General features: G+C 37.0%; 1 protein-coding gene across 2 annotated transcripts in view; it reads left to right on the top strand.

Annotated features, from left to right (window-relative positions):
* The first annotated feature begins 605 nt into the window (after positions 1 to 605).
* Positions 606 to 23,372, top strand: part of USF3 (upstream transcription factor family member 3) — a 40,770-nt gene continuing 18,003 nt past the window's right edge. The window contains exons 1-4 of one of the 2 annotated variants that reach the window (XM_031959676.1): positions 606 to 927; positions 15,246 to 15,374; positions 17,502 to 17,566; positions 19,901 to 19,929. In XM_031959676.1, coding sequence (XP_031815536.1) covers positions 15,366 to 15,374; positions 17,502 to 17,566; positions 19,901 to 19,929 — 103 coding nt within the window. In that variant the 5' untranslated portion in view covers positions 606 to 927; positions 15,246 to 15,365. The remainder of the gene's footprint in view (positions 928 to 15,245; positions 15,375 to 17,501; positions 17,567 to 19,900; positions 19,930 to 23,372) is intronic. The other variant, XM_031959677.1, reaches the window with a different exon arrangement.

Genomic DNA, 23,372 nt, shown 5'->3' with positions numbered 1-23,372 from the left:
TTCAGACACAGGACAACGACAGAGGCCACAGCTGGATGCTAGCATAAGTAGCCGAAAGATTTTCCCAGAAGTCTTTTCCTTTCGGGATAGGGATGAAAGGTAGCAGCCTCTGCCTCCAACCCTAACCAACTTTACGAAAACACTATTTCCACCGTCTCTTTCCTAATGTTCTCCTTATCACTTGCACCCTAGTCTGGTCCATTTTCATTAATGAATGCATTACTCTTTAGTGTATATACGATGCTTAAAAAAAGAGAGAATCTGGGAAGTTTCTTACACTACATTCTTTGAGCGTCCCCTTTAAAGGATTTGGTCCCACCTCTTCCCCGTTTGCCCGCTGGCTCTGCTTTCTGCCAATCACCTTGTCTTTAGAATATTTCCTGTGTACTGCAACTCAACTTGAGCGGCTCCGCCTCTTCGGTTCCCTCATTGGGCCAACTAGGGTTCGTTGACTCCTCAGTCTTCCCTCCACCTCCTCCTCAAGGTATTCTAGCCTCCTATTGGTCAGTACAGTTGATTCACTGCCGGCGGGTTGGTCGACTGGATGGTGGGGACGGGAACCCAAACCATCAAGTTAGGTTCCGCACATGCCGAGTGGTTGCCGCGGGAGGGGGGAAAGGGGAGGGGGGAGGGAAAAGGGGAGGGGGGGCTGGGAGAGTTGAGGCTGCGCTGCCGCCGGGGTCTCCGGCCTTGGGGCCTCTTAGCGGCCGCTAGAAGAAGCGGCTGGGGGCGGGGGGAGAGGGGCCGGGGCCCGCGCTCCCCCAGCCCCGGAGGAGGCCGAGGCAAAGGAAAGGACAAACGGACGGACCCATCCCGGCGACCGGACACCCCCCCCCCTACACACACACCCCCTCACCCCGTCGCCGCCGGGGATCATGGCCGGGGCTGGGGCAGCTGCCGCTGCGGCCAGGAGCTCCCTGCCGGCCGGTGAGTGTGCGAGGGGAGGCACCGCTGTCAGCTGCCGCCGCCCCCAGGGCAGCGCTGGGAGGGAGGGAGGGAGGGGTGGACTGGGGACCAGAGCCTCCCAGCGCTGCCGGAGTGTGGAGGGGAGAAGGAAAGTGTGATCCTTCCCGGGGCGTGGGGGCGGGGGCAGGGGAGGAGACCCCCGGCTTCTGGGGCTGGGGGAGGGCGCGGGAAGGGGGAGAGCGCTGGGGCGCCTTTTTCTTCCTCTTCTGCCCCTCTTCCTTTTTTTTGCATCCCATTTCTCCCCATCCCTGCTTTGCTTTCCTTTCCTGGAGAATGATAAATTCCAGCCACCCTGTTGACGTCCCCCACCCCCTCCATCTCTCGGTCCTACCGCACCCAGCTTGCCTTTCTTTCAGACGGGCTGGCTCCATCTCCCCCTCCCCTTCCCCCTTCCCGCTTCCCTTCCCTCCTTCCCCCCTTTCACTAACCTGCCCAGGCGCTTTGAGATCTCTGTGAACCGCCTCATCCTTTCTGGCATCCTACTTTGCGGTCTTTCCTCAATTTCCTAATTCCCTGCACGCCTCCTTGTCTCCGACTTTGCCGTTAGGGTTTGCTCTTTCACTCCGGGGTCCCTCGCTCCCGAGAGTTATCAAGCTCCCGAAACGGGACTCCTGTGCAACTCAGTCCACAGGCATTCATGAAGCAGCACTTAGCGTGTGCCAGGTACTGAGCTGAGTTTTGGAGATGCAAAGAAAGGCGAAACAAGGAAAATTGCAAAATTGGATTCTCATTCATTCCCCTGCACTACTCAAACGGATCTCTGATCTCGGAAACGGGGATGTTTTCTTTCGGCTCGTGCTCCTGTCACCTTGTCCTCTGGGACTCCCTATACCCAACCTAATCTATTTGCCATATTATTAATAAGCAGCCCCAGCTTCCTAAGTGCCCTGTAGAACTCAAGACAGACAGACATGGCCAGTATACTCTCTGAATGACAAAGTGGATTGGTTCTTTTGTACAGTAGGTGAACAAGAATACAGAGTTAATGAATTTAAATTTTGTACTAAAAACATAGCCGAAATAACTGTCAGTACAATTTTATGTTAAGAAGAAAAACTCCCCATTTCTTGAATGATAAATTCAGCAGTGTGACTTGAATTCCACATATCCTGTTGAATTTTTTCAGCTAGACTGCATGATTTATATAATGAGAAGTTGTAAAATGAGAGAGGTCACAAACAAGAGCACATTGATTTTAGTATCTGTTTATTTTTGTAAAATGCTTTAAAATTTTTTTTAAATCATAGTTCACCTCTTAATAATAGGCTTGTTGAATGACTTTAAATGCTTATTGGAGTGGATTTATAGATCCCATATTCTACGCAAGGAACATGCGTCCTGAATACTAAGTTTTCTCAGTGTTTAAAGGAATCAGTTAAAAACTAGACTTTTATGTTATGTCTGACTCATGCTTGTTTACAGTATAGGAAAATCACTGACAAATGGTGTTCACCATAGTTCTGAAATAGCAATTTTCTCTTACTTGTCAAAGAGATGCCTTGAAAATAGCAATTCTGAAATTGTACACTATGCAATCAGTGAACCAATCATGTAAAAAGAATTGACTTTTTTTTTTTTCCTGTTCCAAAAGCTTAGCTTTGTTTTCTGTATTTCAAATATTTCTAAAGATGATGATGATTACAGTCCTCACACACAGGAGATGACATGAGTTGATGCTCCCCTTGAGATACCTCCTTCTTCCCCCCCCCCCCCCTTCCCTAATTTATCAACTGGTAGCCAGCCTTCTACCTATGTACTTTTTCAAGTTTAATTAGATGGATTGGTGATTGGCCAATACAACTTTGGTTAGTTTAGTTTAGTAGTCTGTCACAGAACTGAAAGGCAGTATAATTTAGATAAAGAGAAAAAACTTTTACATACAAGAGAAGACTATTAAAGTTAACTATTTTAGTAGCGACTGAATATAGAGGGCTTAAACTTAGTTCCTAAATTGGTTTTTAAACTGTTTTAAACCTTGTTTATATCATTTCCCTTTTTTTGGAATGCTTTTTCTTTAAAGGCTTGTCCCTCAAATCCGTCCTTTTCTTTTGAGAAATTCTCCTAGATTCCTGGAGTCCACAGTCATTTCTTCTTAAAATTTAGACAATAGAATTTTAGAGCTGAAAGAGATTTTAGAGATTATAAAGAGCAACCCCCTAATTTTGCAAATAGGGCTGCTGAAACTCTGAAAAGTAAAGTGTCCCACAGATAGTTATTGGAAGAATTGGAATTAGAATTAAATTTTCTTGACTTTTAGTCCACAAGTATTTCTCTAGCCATTGTCTGTACTTATTTTTTCTTGAACATTATTTTTTAACTCTTCATATATGTAACTTTTTAATTCTCTAGTAACTTTTTAATTCTCTAACTAGATTTATGAGTCTATAACTAGATTACTTTTAGTCCACAAGTATTCATCTAGCCATTGTCTGTACCATTTTTTTTCTTGAACATTATTAACTTTTCATGTATGTAACTTTTTAATTCTCTAACTAGATTATGAGTCTATAACTCCATTGAAAGAGAATAAGGAACACATCTAAATTTTTTCAGTTCGTCTACAGCTTTTAGCACATTCTTTGCTGATGATGCTTGGTCCTTATTTTTTTGATTATTTGAAATAATCAGTTTGGTTTAAATATATTTTTGATACTCTATTTTTCTGTTCAGGTTTAGTAGTTTTATCAATACGTGGATTTTGTTTCATTTTGAACCTATTTGCCATTATTGGGATGTTTTGGTTGAAATTACACTTTTGACTTAGTGTATTTCAGGTGTCCTTAGAGTTCTTTGTTTAATTCTTTAGTTTTGAATTCAATTAAGAAAAGCTGTATCACATGCCATCTAAATATTTGGCACTGTACAAGATTTTGGGAATTAAAAAACAAATAAAACAGCACCAACCCTCACGGAGTTTAGATTCTATTCAGAAGCAACTTGTACAAAGAAAGTTGAAGACAAAAGAAATACTTAGTAATTTTTAAGGAGAAGGCATATATCTAATACTGAGGGCAGTTTATTAACAATGGAGGTGAGGAGGTAGAGGGAAGTACATACCTGACATCACAATGGAAGGATACAGTAAAGTAGAATTGGGACATGGGAGGGGTGACACTCACATGGATAGTTGTAAATGAATGAATGGGGAGTAGTGGCAGGGGAAGAGTATTTTGCCAGAGGCAGTCTAGTACCCCACTCACACAAGTCCAAGTGTAACAGAAGGGTAGTGATGATATTAATTTGATTATCCTTGAGAAAGATTTGTAGGGTGAAGATAAGGAATGAACCAGTGGCAGAGCTGTCTGCTCCTTCTTAAAGGAAAGGGATCTCTGGAGTCCAGGGTCCTGGTAGGTCACAGAAGTGTAAGATATGCTGAACTAAGTGTACAAAGAGGACTTCGAAAAACAAACAAACCACATTCCTGCCCTCTGATATAAGTGAAGAATAGGAAGATAGCTTAATGTTAGCTGGCTTTGGCAATGAAATAATCTTATGATGTCCCTTGTTTCCAATTGTGCCATATTAGGGGCCCTAGGAAAGTGACAGACACCCTTAGGTTCACCTTGTCTTTTCCCACTCTACCTATTTGTGCATCTTGAATCTTTCATCCAGAGTTCCAAAGGTTGGTTCTTGTAATCAATAAAGAGCTTGTGAAATGTCTCCTAAGAGTAGGGCTATTAACTGTCCAGTTGGATGATTATTCTTTTTCTCATTAAATTTTACATATGGTTGCAGTTGCATTGCCTCAGAAGGCCTAATCTTCTAATTATAATGGTAGGCTGTGATAAGTAGCTGCTATTAATGCCTATATATTGTTATGTTTTAAGTTCAATTCAGCAATTATTTATGGAGCACATACTTAGAACTGTTAGTTGCTGTAGACAGGGAAAAAAAGCAGGCAAGACGCCCTGTGTTTCAAGGCATTTACAAGCTTATCACAGAGGTAAATAAGATATGCATGAAACAGTAAAAAGAATAATATGTATCTGTACAGAATAGTCACCCAAGTGTGTAGTAAGGTATGATAGATATTGAGAGAAATAATAGATTAGTATAAATTAGAGTTGTTAAGGAGAGCTTAGTAAGGAGATGGAATTTGGGATGATTCTTAATAGGATTTGAATAAACTGCAGTAGAAAGAGCATTCTAATCGGGAAACATAAAGCAAATTTAAGAACAGAACAGGTTTATAAGGATACTGCTCTTAGTGAGGAAGAGGATACTTAATGGGAAATTTCAGTTATAAGATTGGGAATGAGGGGCCAGTTGATGTAGCATTTTTTCCCTCTAGGATGAGTATCATCAGGTTTTATCCAACAGGTAGTAGGAAGGGAAAAATTACAGATTTTTTTTTTTTTTTTTTTTTTTTTTTTTTAAAGCAAGGGTACCATAATGATGGGATATTGTATTTTAGGAAAATTGTGGCAATGGAGTCTAGGATTTTTTTTTTTTTTTCAAGAAAGGAAGAGAGAAGAAACTTCTGAAGCAGAGACATTGAAGTATTTTCATAATTTAGACATGAAATGAATAGAGCCTGGACTAACTTAATGGAATTGGATGGAAAAGATGAACCCTAAGGATGATTGGGAAGGAAGAATTGTCAGGAATTGGTGAGAGAGAAGCAGAAAGATTAATTCTTATCTCAGTAAATCAGAAAACGGGGGTATTGACTAAAATGGAGAAATTGAGAGTGAGATTGGTTTAGAAGGGAGAATAATCTCAGTTTGGGGCATGTTGAATTTGAAACAATTGGATGACGTTCAAATGGAAATGTGCTGGAGACAAAATTGACTTGAGTTGAGTTGTATGAGACCAGAAGTAGAGATATAGATTTGGATGTCATTCAGTTAAACAGATATTATTTAAATACTATTTAAAAACTACCATGATAGACTTTAGGGAGAAAAAGATAAAAATGAAACTATTCCTGGGTTGTGTGCATAAATATAAGATAAGATAAATTGAGAAGAGAGAGAATTCTAATAGCTTTAGATTGAAAGAGAGGAAAGGTTTTCATAGAGGAAGTAGCACCTCAACTAACCCTTGAGGGAAGATAGGGATTCTGAAAAGTGATTTGAAGGAGTTCAGAGGAGAGTCAAATCCAGAGAACAGTTAAGAGTAAAATATAGTTAAGCCATAGAGTACCTAGGAAGGTTGGGAGACCTAAAAAGATAGGCAAAGATCCAAATTATGGGTGACTTAGATGCCCAACCAAGGAGTTTGGGTTTTATCCCGGAGACAAAAGAGAACTGTGGGAGGTTTTTGAGCAGAGGAGTGATGTGGTAAAGTGTGTGCTCCAGGAAGTTTATGGTAGTGTTGTAGGCTGAAAGCAGGGAAGACTAGTTAGGTTTTAATTGACCAAGCAGATGGGCTTCAGTTAGGGGAGTGGTGACAGTCTCATTTTTCAGATGAAGAAAAAGTAAGATCAAGTGACTTGCCCAGGGCTACACAGTTAATAAGAAATAGGGATTTGAGCCCAGGCTCTAGGACTGCAAGGCCAGGCTGTAAGACGAGAAAGAGGTCTAGGTTAGGGAGATGCTGAGTAGAGCCTTTGAAGAAGGGACCAATGAAAGAAAAAGACAAAGAGGGACCATTAGATATCAGTGTTTATTCAGCAGTTACTTGTTAAGGCCCTGCCTTAACAACAGAAATCCAACCCACTTCTTATATATGCTCAAGGTTACGCAGGTAGCAGTGAACCAGGGTTCAAATTTAGGTCTTTGGCTCCAAATCTAGTGCTCTTTTTTTCTTCATCATGCTATTTCTAAGGGAAATGTTGAATATGTATGGAAGTAGATGGAAGAAAGCAGAATCATAGAGTGGTTAGATATAGAAAATTTTGTGTAATAGATAACAGAACTGAAAAAAGGTTAGCAGAAAAGTGTTTGTAGAAAAGAAAAATAAGAACTATCTTATAGATTTTGTGAGGTACACACACATACACACATTATATTTATATATTTATATAAAAAGTATGCCTTTGAGAAATCTGTCAGTAAGGAAGAAAGGATGATAACTGAAGAAGATAATTGAGTTAACTACTGGTTTGAAGAAGCCTGTATATTTTGAGAACAGAAGAGAGCTATTGGAGAGGGAGGAGAAAAATGTGGGACAGAGGGCACAAGTGGAGAGGTAAATGTTAGAAAGTAGCAGGGATTCATTTACTCTAAGACTATAAGGAAGAATTAAGAAATAGATGGAAGCAGATGTATAAAAATGAACAGAAAGGCATACAACCCCCTTTGACATCAGATCATCTTCTGAGAATGAGAAGGAAGAGAAATTAGGGACCTTGCTGGGCCTGCACAACAGTTATTTTATGAAGTTTCTTGGGTGAGAAGTTCATGGGATTTAAAAGGACCATAGACATAATTTAGTTATATGCTTTAATTTTACAAATGAAAGATGTGACAGCTGGATATTTGACTTCTCCATGTTCCTACAGATAATAAGTGGCAGGACAAGGATTATAATCTAAACCTCCTAACTTCAAGCCCAATGTACTTTTCAGTATACTGTAATCAAATTAGCAAATCCTTGCTAATACTCAAATCAGCCTTACCAATTAATGGTTTAAACCACTTGTTGGCTTGTTTAAATCATAGTTGGCTAAATCTGTATAGTTCTAGCAACAGTCTAGAACCTGAGAAGAAAAAGATGGTGAAGGCGATCCAAGGATGAGGAGTGGCATGAAAACCTGCTAAGCAATTGAGGGTGGTGGTAAGGGAAATAGATTACTATAGAGGAGAGGATTTAGTATTTAAAAAAAAAAAAGTTTATTCATTTAAGACTGAAGAAGATGAGAGAATAAGTGTAGAGGCAGAAATGTGTTAAAAGTGAATATGAGGATAAATGATCCTCTTAGGACAGCTAGGAAAACATTTATGATGTCATAAATGAAATGATAGGAAGGGTTGAAGCAGAAAGCTTCTTAAATGGGTCTGGGAAAGATGTTATTGTTAGAGAAGTTAGTATCACGGTAGACATCTCTTACAAGTGCCTCCTAATAATGTGGCTCCCTGTAGAGCCATGCCATTTAGGAGACGATGTATAATTGAGCTGTCACCAAGAGAATATTCCAGGGTTGTGCTGAGACCATCTTTCTAAGGCTTTGTTAACATTTGTCATTTATTGCCCATTTTGTTATGTGCATTTGGGGGATTTTAGACTTTTTGTTGAAACTAAGAAATCAAAACCACAATTTATTGCAATGGAATTTGGTTCTGCCAATTTTCAAAACAAATAAGCATTTAGTTACTGATACTTAATTCAAATTCATTAACGGTAAAGAAATATTCTTTTTACTTTTTTTGGTAACTTTTAGCACTATATATATATATATATATATATATATATACATACACATATGTATGTGTGTATGTTGTTCAGTGTTCAGTCATGTACAATTCTTTGTGACCCCTTTGGGGTTTTCTTGGAAATAATTCCAGAGTAGCTTGCCATTTCCTTCTCCAGCTCATTTCATAGATGAGGAAAACTGAGGCAAACAGGGTTCTTGTTCAGGGTTACACTGCTAATAAATGTCTGAGGTCAGATTTGGACTTGGGAAGAGGAATCTTCTGACTCCTGGCCTGGCACTCCATCCATTCTGCCACCTAGTTACCTCATGTGAGTATTTGCACATGTGTATGTGTATATGTGAACTAAAATTAGCTATGTTTGAAATTGAAAAGCTTTGTACTAAAAAAATCAACACAATTAGGTTAAGAAGAGAAGTGGTTAATTGGGGGAAAAATACCTTTATATCAAATATCTCTCATAAGGAGCTGATGCCAAGAAACTTAGACATATCTTTAGCAATCACAGGATATACATACGTGTATGAATGATGTGTTAATTATCTATATTGTATATTCATAAATATCAAACATCCTATACCATTGTACAACGTATGGTTTAAGGATATGAACAAATATTTGTCAAAAGAAAGAACAGTGACTGGCTGTTAACAGCCATATATAAGTTTGCTTCTAATCCCTTATAAGAAAAAGAATCAAATTAGAATAACTCTGAGGTTTTCCTTCATGGTCAGCAAAATAGCCAAGATGTCAGAAATGATGATGTTGAAAGGGTTATATAGAAAGATAGCCATATTAATGTTCTTTGGGGAGAACTGTGAATTGCAACATCTGTTTTGGAAAGCAATGTGGAATTATGTTAAGAAAGTGAGGATGTCTACACTTTTCAATCCACTGGTCACATTGTTAAGAATATATCCTAAGAAAATTAAAGAAGGAAAGATCTCATAGATAACTAAAATATTCATAACAACTTGTGGCCAAAAAATGGAAAAGATAATCATTTGGGAGGGGGGGGGAATAGTGAAATTGTAATGGAATATTACTGTGTGGTAAGAAATAATGAGTATGAAGAATATGGGCAGCAAAACCAATAAATGATGGACACAATGACTATACTAGATTAAATATAGCAACAACACAATTGAAACTGAATGCTATGTAATTATAATGACCAAGCTTGACCCTGAAGAAGAGATATGAGAACATACCTCCCTTCTTTGCAGAGGTGAAGTGTTGATGTGTACAACTCTACATTGCTGCTGGATTCAATAGTTGCATTGCTTGATTTTGCTGGACTGCTTCTTTGTCTTTTATTTATGGGATGTAAATCTGCTTGGGGGAAAAGGGGTTGTTTTGGAAAATGAAGACAATATAAAAACAAGATAGCAGCATACATCTTTTAACAAAATTGATTCAGATTCTATGAGACTTTTATCTTTAACCATAACCATATTTAATATATGTGATTGGTGGAACCTAAAATAAGGTCTGGTCTTCATCATTGTCTGCAGTAACTCATCTTCCTGCAAAAATATATCAACTCTGAAATTGACATCACTTCGATATCCCCTGACCCTGCGATCCTTCTCTTCCTTTGATTGGAGGTGTTGGCAGGTGGACATTGAAGAGCTCATTTCAGGCCTTCCATTTAAGGAAGGGCTTAGTGCAGCCATTTTTTTTTTTTTTCTCTGTGGGTCTTCCTCTTGGCTTTGTTCTGGATACCCTTCCTTCTCATCTCTTTTCTGCTTATCTGTGTTCTCTTTCACCATTATGTATTATCTTTCTTGAGTACAGGGACTGTTTTTGTTTTTCTCTGTATCCCCAGTGTTTAACATAGCACCTAGCACATAGTAGGAGCTTAATAAAGACTTGTTGATTAATAGATTTAATCAATGTAATTAGTTAACAAATATTTAACAGGATCATAGCTTTAGAGCTGTAAAGGACCTTAGAGGGTTGTGAGTGTAACCCCCTTATTTTACAAATGAGGGTGCTAAAGCAGTTAGATAATATGATTTTCTCAGCATCATATAGCTAGTAAATGTCAGGATCTGAACTTAAATCTTTTTTTTATTCCAGGTCTAGCACTCAGTCTACTGGCCACCTAGCTGCTCCATTGAGTGCTTATGATATGCATTTTACAGCTCATTTCTGTTTAGTTTGGGATTTTCTTGGCAAAGATACTAGAGTGGTTTGCCCTTTCCTCATTTTACAGATAAGGTCGACAGGGTTAAGTGACTTAAGGTCATACAACTAGTAAGTGTCAGAGGCTGGATTTTGATAGGTCTTCCTGATACAAGGCTTAGCACCTACTTGCCCATTCAGCCTGTAGTAGTTATAAATTTTGCAAGATTGATGAGCTTAAACTTCATAGTATCTTAAGATTCTTTTACCCATCAAATCACAGGCCCAATTTTTATTTTTTGTTCTTTAGAGGGATCGTATATAGCTATATGCTTACAGATACATATATATGTACATATAACTGAACAGAAGGTCTGTTCAGTTATTAAAAAAGAAAAACTTTGCTGGGGGCAAAAATTCATAAAAATCCAATGTTATTTGAGTTGTATTTTTTGAATTTGAAAGAATTATAATATAGGTTTGGAATCAGAAAGAATTACAGGTTTAGTTAAAGTTCTTTTTTTCCAGTTCTATCATGACTTAGCTCTGTACTAAAAGGTATAATGAAAGAGTCTTCTCTCCTCCTCCCCCTTTTAACTTTATGGGCTCACTTGTAGCAATCTTCTGGCTAAGACTTTTAAGATTGACTTTGTAGGGGCTGGTAGGTGGTGCAGTGGATAGAGCACCAGTGCTGAAGTCGGGAGACCTGAGTTCAAATGTGGCCTCAGACACAACACTTCCTAGCTGTGTGACCCTGGGCAAGTCATTTAATCCCAGTTGTCTCAGGGGGGGAAAAAAGAATGGCTTTATAGTGACAAATACTACTCAGGTTGGGTACATGTAACCAAGGAGAACTCTGCAGAAGTGTTGGGATTGCCCAGGTGATCGTGATAAGCCAAATGGAGTTTCATAGAAAGGAAACTTGATTAGTGTTTTGCAAAAGAAGAGGGATTTGATTTGTCAGAGTGGGAATTTTTAATGGGAAAATGACCAAAATTTCACAAGGGAAAATCAAGTCAATTATTTGTGGTGATTGTAAGACTTAGAAACAGAATATGCACTGGGATTGTAGTAGAAACTGGGGAAGGCATAAGCAAAAGGGGAGCTTGGTGGTAAAGAGGCTTGCAACCAAGAATTAAGAGTTTCAATTATGTTTGAGATCTTTTGAGAAGCAAATTATATGATCAAAATGTTTTGAGCAAAATGATTTTCTAAGTATAAGATAAATTGGACGTGGGAAAATCAGCCATGAAACAGTGGCATGTTTGCAATTAGATTGAACTTGGACTGGAATTTTTAGTTTAGTTGTGATATAATTTCAGTATTTACTTGATCAGTTAGCGTTATAGATTGGGTTGTGATTTTAAAAATAGAACTGACCTGAAAAATGTTACAGAGAAATTAGTGTCAGGACTTGCTAATGGACTGAATGTGAGACATTAAGGAGTTTTAACAAAAAAAATACTTGAAGGTTCTAGATCAGTTCTTTCCTAATTTTGCAGTAGAACCTTGAATTTACATTGTAATTGGCTTTGTACGCATTTCATAACTACTCATATGTGTACTTTTTTTCCTCAATAGAATATAAGCATCTTAAGGGGAGAGACTGTTTAATTTTTGTCTTTGTATTCCTAGTGTCTACCACAAAACCAGAATATAGTTGGCCTGAATAAATGCTTGATTGATCCATTAATTTTGGGAAGATTGGTAGTACATTAAAGTTTATTAATGAAGAAATAGCAAATACAGAAAACTGGTAGATATATGTAATCTAAAATAACATCATTCTTTTATAAAGCTATTGCCAATAATTGTGAAAATTTCAGACTTTACAAAAAACAATCCTCATGAGCATCTAATAAAAAAATTACGCATAATGAGATTAGAAAGCCTTCCTTAAGCTATGGGAAAAAAATCATGTAAAGTAAAATTAACAGCCTATATGATATTTGAAATTAAAGATAATCAGGTTAATTTTTTAAAGTCGTAGAATCACCAACTATTCAAGTTGGAATGGACATTCAAGACTATTTGGTGCAATTTCCTCATTTTTAAATGAAGGAATGGTGCTGCCAGCAGGAGATTTGCTCTATGCCACATGGCTGGTGAGTGGTGGAGAGGACCTTGAACTGTATGTACCTGTGATTTTAAGGGTTTGCCAAATTAACATCTATATTGTTCTTCTGACAGATATACTGCCCTGCCTAAGATAGCTCAGCTTTTGTTCTTTACATTTAGAAGCAAAGTACCACTATGACTCTTAATGTTTAGATAACAAAGCAGTGATCCTTAGAAATGTCTTAGAAAAGAAAAATTCCCATATGCTCAAACCAAAAAACCATAAGGGAAGAAGAGTTCATCCTCTTCTTGACTTTAGGCAACTACTTTCCTTATTTAAATTTCAGTTTGCTCATCTGTAAAATTAGGTTTAGACCAGGGCTTCTTAACCTTTTTTTGTGTCATGGATGCTTTTGAGTCTGATGAAGCCCATATCCAGATAAGATTTTTAAGTGCATAAAATAAAAGACATAGGATTACAAAAGAAACCTAGGGTAATTGAAAATAAACTGGACTTTTTTTTTTCCTTATGCGAGTTCATGGACCTCCTTGAAATGTGTCCAGAGACCCCAGGTAAAGAACTCCAACTTCAAATTCTCTGCACTCTAAATCTCAGATATCCACATCCTCACCTCATTTTAAGTAGTACTCAATAATCTGTATTTAGATACTTCACAGATTAACTAAATGAGCTCTTTTTGTAAAGGAAAGAATCTTTTGTTAATTAAAATTTTTTCTGCCTCTTGCCCCCATTTATCCAGTACTGGTTTATATAATTTTTTTTAAAAAAAGTATGTACACCAGCAGCACTATGTTTAGTTAGCAATCATTCGCAGCGCAGTTCTCCAAATAATGCTATCATACCAGTTCTTAATGGTCAATGAGAAAATATAAAAAGGTACCAAAGCCAAGTGGTAGAATTCTGGCTAAGAGAAACTAACTTGACCAAGTTAGTCAGTAGCAAATTAGCACTCAGAAGAGTTTGGCCTATTTTCACAGGAAGAATCCCAATCAGATGAAGACACCCTGTTGTCCAGATTAACTCATAGAGCTGGTCTGTCACTACAAAGCTTCTGAACAGATGCTGCAGGAGAATGAACTGGACTGAGGATTGAATAGAAGTTAGAGAATGGATGGAATTGCTTTATATACTGTACTTTTAATGACTATAAGATTCTTTCTAAAACAAAGAGCCATCTTTTCTGCACCAATATTCCGATGCCATATCAACAAGCACTTATTTTTACATGGCTTTGAACTATTGAGTACCATAATGCGGGTCTTCTGGATGGTAATTCAGAATCTAAGTAGGCAGCAGTATATTACCTGTGGAGAATTGCTCACAAGACATGAGGTAATAGTTGCATAAAGAAGCTATATGATCAGAAAAGCAAGTTAGTGGGTCACATAGCAAGAATGAGATAATAGCTTGATGTGCATATATTATCAAGTGACTTAGAGGAAGGATCTGAGTGGGATCCCAGTGATGGATGTAGAGAATATCATGGGCCAGAATCTTTGGATGAATTTTCATGAATGACTTAAGAGCTGTATTTTGAAGGGAATTTCTATAATAAGCTCTATCATAGATCGAATGAAAAATCACAGTATTTTGTAGAATACGGTACATCTCTGTGATTTATCATTTTGTCTTTACCTTATTGAATTAATCTGAAGATTAAATGGTATTAATTAAAATGTTTGGATAATGGTATAATAAGTAGTGTAATAAGTACTTCAGGGTTTACAAAGTGATTTCATCCTTTAGCTCAACTCCTTTACTCCTTTTGTGGTGTTTAGTGAGTGCATAACATGCCTCTTTTCTCTGTAGGCCTTTTCAACCTTTTAGTTTAACTTTGAAGTTTTATAAAGTTAGAACTTAGGACTTCTGTCACAATTGCAACATCCTTAATTGAAATTTATCAGTCTTTCACAAATGACATATTAAGATTCTGACTCTTTATTACAGCTTGTTTGGGAGATATCAATGAATAGATACCAATTTCCAGAAAATGTAGAGTAATATTTCGAACTGTTATTAGGGAATGGCGGTATAGTGGTGAGCTAAAGTCCTGTTTTAGCCCTAGATAGAAAAAATATGATTTGTGGGGAGAAAGTCTTTGGAAAGTTTCACAGCCTAGTCTGCCTATAATTCTCTTTTTTTCTTTGCCGTACGGCCCAAAATCTCACCAATTTGAGAATTGAATTTTCAAAAGGCCTTTTTAAAATGCAGCTGTTTCTGGGGAAGACTTTCATTTAGAGATTTAATAGTCATTTATTTAATATCTATTCTGTACAGTGTATATTCTGTGCTAGGTATATTAGCTCCTTTAAAGGAAAAAAAAAGATGTAGACCTGTCCTCAAGAAACTTCACTGTGAACAGTATATAATTTTGTTTGTCTTTTTTTTTTCTTCCAACCATTTCACCTGAATTTATTTTCATTGAGGAGGTAGTTTAAATTGTGAGTGGGATTAGAAAGTCTTGAGAATACTAGGTACCTATGGAACAGGAAAGAATGCCATTCAGAAAAGGATTATGGAAAGGATATAATGAGAGTTTTCTAAAGATTTCTTTAGTAGCATAAGCACCTGAGGAGAATTTTGATCTTGTTTCTGAAGAGGGATGATATTACTCAAAGAGCAGTAATGTCTCCCAAATAGTAAGGAAGAAGCCTTGGCAACCTGCATGCCATCTTGGCACACCCGTATTTATCCTTATCCTATATTTTCTCTTCAGAGACCCAGGAATTGTAAATATTTTTTTTTTCTCTTGATAGTAAGAAGAAATTATAATATATAGATAATCTCCTGATAGAAGATGATACATATGGATCAGAAACAGAAGTAAGAAGTTGGAAACCAGGAATCCAAAGTGAAGAAATTCTGTGAGCCTTTGGATGAGAAAGGTGATCGAATAGCCTTAAATGCTAGGCATTATGATTCTCAGATGCATTGTTTTTAGGTGATTATTATCTTAACAGATATCTGGCAGAAGTTGTAATAAGCTTCTGGAAATGATTCTTGAGCACATCCTTTTCCTTGGGTCTGATTTATTTGTTTAACTTTGTTGTTAAGTCATTTTCAGTTGTGTCCAACTCTTCATGCCCCATTTGGGATTTTTTTTTTTTTTTTAATAGCCTTTTATTTACAGGATATATGCATGGGTAACTTTACAGCGTTAACAATTGCCAAACCTCTTGTTCCAATTTTTTACCTCTTACCCCCCCGCCCCTTCCCCTAAATGGCAGGATGACCAGTAGATGTTAAATATATTAAAATATAAATTAGATACACAATAAGTATACATGACCAAAATGTTATTTTGCTGTACAAAAAGAATCAGACTCTGAAATATTGTACAATTAGCGTGTGAAGGAAATAAAAAATGCTGGCGTGCATAAATATAGGGATTGGGAATTCAATGTAATGGTTTTTAGTCATCTCCCAGAGTTCTTTTTCTGGGCATAGCTGGTTCAGTTCATTACTGCTCCATTGGAAATGATTTGGTTGATCTTGTTGCTGAGGATGGCCAGGTCCATCAGAACTGGTCATCATATAGTATTATTGTTGAAGTATATAATGATCTCCTGGTCCTGCTCATTTCACTCAGCATCAGTTCGTGTAAGTCTCTCATTTGGGATTTTCTTGACAAAGATATCAGAGTAGCTTGCTGTTTTCTTTTCTCCCAATAATATTTTGTTTTTCCAAATACATGTAAAAATAGTTTTCATCATACATTTTTGTATAACTTTGTGTTGTTAATTTTTCTCCCTCTCTCCTTTGCTTACCCCCCTCCCCTTCTCCAAGACAGTAAGCAATCTGATATGGGTTTAAATATGTGGGTTTGCCATTTCCTTCTCTGGCTCATTGTACAGATGAGGAAATTGAGGCAAATGGAGTTTTAGTGATGTACCCAGAGTCACACAGCTAGTAAATGTCTGAGGCCAGATTTGAATTCAGGAAGATGAGTTTTCCTCACACTCGACCCAACACTCTATCCACTGCACCAACTAGCTTCCCTATTTAGCCTTCAGGCAGGGCTCTCCTTCCAGCTTTCTTCAAGTTTTCAACTCAGAGAAATTTCGTCCTTTTCTGAATTCTTCTATGCCCTTAATGGTACTTCATTCTGGATACTTAATTGGAGAGTAGAACTTCAGTCATTTTTTTGCTCTTATGACTGTTTTCCTCCTTTAAATACATCCTACTTTATTCTTGTTTTATTCTACAAATCTAAGGTACAACTTGAAATGTCTTCAGAGAACCATAGAAAAGTTTATTATTATTATTATTATTATCTATACTTGGAAAATTTAAACTTTAGTGGAGAGGGGACTGCTATTTTAATTTGTGCAGTACCCAGAAAAATGTCACAAGGAATGTAGTGCCTTCTCACTCTCTGTCTCTGTCTCTCTGTCTCCCTCTCTTTCTCTCTCTCTCTCTCTCTGTCTCTGTCTCTCTTTCTCTGTCTCCTCTCTCTTTCTGTCTCCTTTCTCTGTCTCTCTCTCTCTATCTCTGCTTCTCTCTGTCTCTATCTCTGTCGTTGTCTCTGTCTCTCTCTTTTTTTGTCTCTCTGTCTCTCTATTTCTGTCTCTCTGTGTGTCTCTCTGTCTCTGCCTCTGTGTCTGTCTTTCTCTGTCTCCTCTCTCTATTTCTCTGTCTCCTCTGTCTGTCTCTCTGTCTCTCCTTAAAACTACTTGTCTTTCAAGGCTCAGTTTCACCCATTCTATGAAACTTTATTCAACTGATCTATCCTATAGAAGTCTCTGCTTCTGAGCTCTTCTGGTATTTGCTGCCTTTATTTTTCATTTCACACTTAGCATATGCTACCTTGTATTTTTCTGTTTATATCCTATTTTTTTCAACTAAGCATAAGCTCCTTAAAGATATTATTGTCTTATGACTCTTTTTGAAGCACTTGGCATAGTTCCTTCCCTAGAATAGACATGCAGTTTATTCCAATTCAAGTTGGTTTTCTGAGTTGGAAAGTTCTGGAAAGTTTTTAATTGTCATTATATCTTTTCACATCCTTCCAGGTCCTCCTCTCTGTAACCATGCCAGAGATGACAGAAAATGAAACTCCTACAAAGAAGCAGCACCGGTAAGGAACTAATATGGAGACAACATATTGGGTAGCCAGTCTAGCAATTTGGTTCTTTTCATAAACCACTTATTTTATTTTTCTCTTCAAATTCTTTTTTATTCTTATTATTTGTTTGTGTACCAATCATTTTCACTTTGTATTTACCTCTCTGAGCTGCTGAATTCTTGCTTGTGACAGAAATATTTAAGCAAAACTAACTGCCAACCTAATTGTATCTGACAGTATATACCACATTCTGTCTCCATAGTTCTTCACATCCCTATCATCTCTAACAAAAGATAGAAGGTGTTGAGAAATCAATGTTTGCTTAATTGCAAATATTTGCTCAAGTTTTCATTTAATTTTTTAATTAATTCAATTTGCTCTGTAGAGCTCTGTGCTAGGTACTAGTGACAAAGATAAAAGCAAGATAGCTCATATTGAAAGAACTTACCTTTTCTTAGAAGGTTTATAATGTGCACAAAAATAAGTAAATATTGAATAATGGAGAATAATATTAAATAATAGAGAATACTAACATTTAGAAATGGCAGAGAAAGTTTCATAGAGCAGGTTGCACCTCAACTAAACTTTGACTAAAGATAAGATTTCAGAGAGAGATTAGGAGAGAGCACATCACCAGCATGGGAGATAGATAGCTTGTATAAATACATGGAGGAGAAGAGACAGAAGGAAGGTCTAGTTCAGGGAACATAACAATTGTCCAGTTTGACCATAATACAGATTTGTAAAGTGATGTACCATATAGTTTATGGACTAAAAAAATAGGTTGTAGAGAGCCTGAGAGATCAAACAGGAGAGTTTGGTTTTTATTCTAAAAGAAATAGAGAGCCACTGAAAGTTTTTGAGTCCCGGAGCAACTTGAGCAAGCCCAGGCAAAGGAGTCAAAGAGCCCGACCTATTTAGGGGGCCATGTGAGTGACAAAAAGAAGATAAAAGTATGACAATAGAACCAGCAGCACGTGGCAAGATTGGGTTTAGGGGTTGTCCCTGAGATTTTGATTTCAAGGAAGGAATTTTCAGGAAGATGATAGATTCAGTTTTGAACATGCTGAGTTTGAGATGCCAATGAAATTTCTAGGTGGAAATATCCCGAAAATAGTTTCAGGACTAGGATTTGAGAGGGAGATCACAATTGATTTGTTGATTTGATTGCCATCTACATATGGGTGATAATTGAATCCCTAGAATCAGATGAGATCACTTGGGACAGAAAAGCAGGAAAGTCCAGTTTAGGGGAAATATAGATTATTTTATAATTCTCATGTAGATGTTGATTTTTATAACGTGAAACTGTTAATTTTGATGACATGAAAACCATTATTATTTTTCTTTTGAAATTTTTATGAACACAAGTAGAATAGCAAAAATGGATAGATGGCCATATTTTTACCTACTTTATTTTTATTCATAGCCTTGTTTTTGTATCAAATGATAATGAACATTGGTATAACAGCACTATATCTCATATTTAATTTTTATTTAAGTCTTTACTTAAGCTTAGAACAAGCTGTTTGACTGTCTGATTTCTTTTTTAGGTCTGAGGCAACATGTGCTGATTTAAATAGTTTATATAGATATTTTATCTTATTGCAGCCAATTTTTGCTTCTTTAGCATATTTTTCTTAGACCTTTTTTGGTTTTGAGCCCCCTGTGCCATTTTTGTACCTAGAATTAAGGTGGAGATGATGTTACTATTATTTTTCTCTTTTTTGATCAACTAGCAAGCTGTGTTTATTTTGTTATTATTATATTATAATATATAATGTTTTATATATATATATATATAAAACATTATATATTATAATATAATAATATAGATATTATATAGCAAAAGGAGGGATCCAGTCTTTAAGTTATTCGACTTCAAACATAGAATGGCAACTTGTGATATTCATGTTGAGGAGACAAAAGGATCTTTTATGAGTGACACATAAATTGGTTGTTTCTATTGTGCTCTTGTCACTTGTGTGCATCCTATTCCTCCTCATTCCCCTCCCACCTCAGCCCCCCAAAAGGTTAGATGCTTAAACACACATGAATACACTCATTCTTGCCTAAGGCTTACGCTAAGAACAGACATTATGAATTTATGACAAATCCCTCAATAAAAGTTTCTCTTCCTGTGAATTTTTTGGGGCATGAGAATCCCTCCCCCTTCCCACAACATTGTGACTTCTATTTCATTTTGAAATATCTACTCTTTGGAAAGAAATTTATCTTCATTTTGGCTTGTTCCTTACTTGACAAATCAGATGTTCATTTATGTGATTTGGTAAAAATCTTTGCCTATTATTTATATGCAACCTATTTTATATTTTTTTCTTACAGAAAGAAAAACCGGGAGACACACAATGCAGGTAAGAATATGAGTTTCACTTTTATATTTGTTATTTTCATCCTCTGAATCAAGTTATTGACTTTGGAAGGCAAGTTTTTATACTCTGAAATCTAGGAGAATTGTTCATTTAGTCATAAAAAAGTACAATTTTACTGTATTTAGTTATTATGAGAGATCTATAATAAGCCCCTTATAATAATTAAATTATTAAAAGATGTTCCTTTGTAACAATTATTATAAATGACTTTAAAGTGTCAAGTGTTAAAGTGCTCAACCTACTTCTGATTCACTATTTCTTTAAATACTAAAATCTGAAGGCTCATGAAGCCCTGCAATCTTTCATTTCCAATGACTTAGATGAATAGCATCAATTGAGAAAAATCCCACAGTAATTGAAAGGCATATATATATATATATATATATATATATATATATATAGGAAAAGGAGTTTTACAAAATGTATACCTTAAAGATTTCTTTAGATCTTAAATGGAGATTTCTGAGTTTATTGTGCTTAGACTTATAATGTTTCAAGCTAAGTAACCTTTTATTTATATCATTGTACAGAGCCAGAAGAAACTTTTTTTTCTTAAGGGTCCTCTCATCATTCCATTAAAGACCCAGGAAAACCCTACTGTTATAGGGAAATTTGTGAATAGTCCAATAAGAGATTATTCCTCTCCAAGCAGAGAAATATCTTTAGTGTTAAAGACTTTGGACTTCAATTATATATATTCTGTTATTGCTGAAAAACAACAACAACAATGTTTGAAACTAGGGGGTAGGAAGAGAAATAAAGTTTGCTCATTATTTCCCCTCATCTTCATCAAAAAAAAAAAAAAAAAAAAAGAATGTGTGGTAGATAGAGAATCAACCTTGAAACCAGGAAACCAGGGTCTAAGTCCTCTCCTAGTTCTGTGACTTAATATTTTAGTGCCTCCTGCATCTCTAATCAGTGAGCCAGCAAGGATTTATTGAACACCTTCTGTGTGCCAAACACTATGCTAATCTCTGTGAATACAAAGAAAGGCCAAAGATAGTCTCTGCCTTTAAGGGGGCAAGTAACATTAAAACAACTGTGTACAAACTATATATATATATATATATATATATATATATATATGCATACATTAACACTAAATAAAGGATTTTCTAGCTCATAAGAAGCCACTGGAATCTTTTAAATAGGGTCAGACCTGTACTTATGAAGTGGGAGAAGGAATAAGCACTTGTATAATCTGTAATTGTTTTTCATTTGTACTCAAAAATGTGCTGATGTTGGAGTCAGCATTCTTTGTGTTCAACTGTGGTTGATCAGACCATTACAAGCTCAGAAGGCTCTCCTGCATGTCTGGCCCAAGTGGTCTACTTAAAAAATAGGAAGGAGATGTCTCCAGGTTTGCGCACCTCATGTTTCCTCTGTGTTTTGCTCACAGAGCACAGCACCTTCTTTGGGCATGTCATGTTGGGCAGTCCTGGGCCAGGATCTTCAATGTCTTAGAATTGATACTGAATTTCTTCAGAAAGACCTTGGGAGGGTCCTTGTCCAATTTTTTCTTTTCTTTGTGGTATTGTCTGAGTTGTAAGTACATTTGGCATTTGGGCTGTGGCTAGTCCATGTCTGTTGTGCGCACTGTAGCAGGGGCTGAGTGCTTGGCAGTTCAGCTCAGGAGAGATCTCAGGATCTGCACCTGATCTTGCCTGGTGAGCTTCAGAATATGAAGACACTTTAGATAGAAGCAGCTCATTTCCTGGCATGGTGCTGGTAGACTGTCCAGGTTTCCCAGCCATTCAACAATGAGATCAGCCCCATGGCTCTGTAGAACTTCAGTTTGGTGGGTCACCTAATAGCTCTTATCTCCCATGCGTCTATTTATGACCTCCCAGACACTGAAGTGGCTCTGAAAATGTACGTGTCAAATTCATAATCTGTGTGGGCATCTCTGGAAACTAAGCATCTCCTGTGTACCAGGCATTGTGCTAAGCAATTTACAAGTATTGTTCCATTTGATGCTCACCACTACCCTGGGAGATAGATTTTGTCATTATTCCCATTTTATAGTTGAGGAAATTGAGGTAACCACGTTAAGTGACTTGCCCAGGGTTACATAGCTAGTGTTGGAGATCAGATTTAAAGTCAGATCTTCCTCCTGCTTAGCACTCTGCTCACTGTGCCACCTAGCAGAGTTGAAGAAGCATCCTCAACGTGGCAGATAACCTTGCCAATTGAGTGGAGTATGGCATGGAATGAAGAGAGACTTGAAGTGAGAAGAGCAGCCAGCATGCTATTTGAGAGGATGAAATCCTGAGCCAGCATAGTGGGAGCATCAGGGGAGAGAATTCAAAGGATTTTGAATTGGTAACTGATGATGAGGGGGTGAGAGTAAAGAGCTGAGGGTAACAGCCAAGTTGTGAGCCTTTGTAACTGGGGGCAGGGTGGAACCCTTGATGGTAAAGGGAAGTTTGGAAGAAAGGAGGGTTTTGGGGGAAAGATAATTAGTTCGGTTTTCTTTTTTTTTCTTTCTTTTTAAAATAATAATAGCTTTTTATCTTTCCAAAGTACATGCAAAGATAGTTTCCAACATTCACCCTTGCAAAATCTTGTGTTCCAAATTTTTCTCCCTTCCCCTGGACAGCAAGTAATCCCAGTATAAGGTAAACATGTACAGTTCTTCTAAACATATTTCCACCTTTATCATACTGGGCAAGAAAAATCAGATCAAAAGGGGAAAAAAAATGAGAATGAAAAAAAACAAACAAGCAAACAACAACAAAAGGTGAAAATATTATTCTGTGATCCACATTCAATCTCCATAGTCCGCTCTCAGTATGCAGATGGCTTTCACCATCATAATTCTGTGGGAATTGGCCCAAGTTAGTCCATTGTTGAAAAGAGGCACATCCATCAGAATCTATCATCACATAATCTTCTTGTTGCTGTGTATAGTGTTTTTTTGGTTCTTCTCAACTCACTTAGCATCAATTCATGTAAGTCTTTCTAGGCTTTTCTGAAATCAGCCTGATGAGTTCAGTTTTCAACAGTTGAGTTTTTAGGTCAGAATGTCCAATAAGCAATTGGAAATAGGAAATTGCAAGTGATAGGTCAGGATTGGGTGCCAACCTACTTTCTTAGAGGGAGTTTTCCTCAAATGGGAGTTCCCTGCGCCATCAAAATTGTTGTCTAGTTCTTATTCTTATCCCTTAAAAAAATCTTTTCCTAAATATCTTCTGTGTATCCAATGCCAGGGAATTCGGGGAAAATCAAGAGAATGCTTCATTTATACTGTGTTGCTTTGATTTCCAGCTATGTAAATTTATTCCAGTTGGTAGGGATATTGTGGAGCTGCCTTACTCTAACAGCAACTTATTCTGGGAAAGTAATTAGAGGCTAGTTAATAACTTGATGTTCTCAACTATAGATCAGGAGGCAACAAAGATATCTACTATAAAACAGACATAGTT

The sequence above is a fragment of the Sarcophilus harrisii genome, chromosome 3 (assembly GCF_902635505.1).
Source record: "Sarcophilus harrisii chromosome 3, mSarHar1.11, whole genome shotgun sequence".
NCBI classification, from domain to species: Eukaryota; Metazoa; Chordata; class Mammalia; order Dasyuromorphia; family Dasyuridae; genus Sarcophilus; species Sarcophilus harrisii.
Note: the sequence above shows the minus strand (reverse complement) of the source record. Positions and strands in the feature narration are given on the sequence as shown.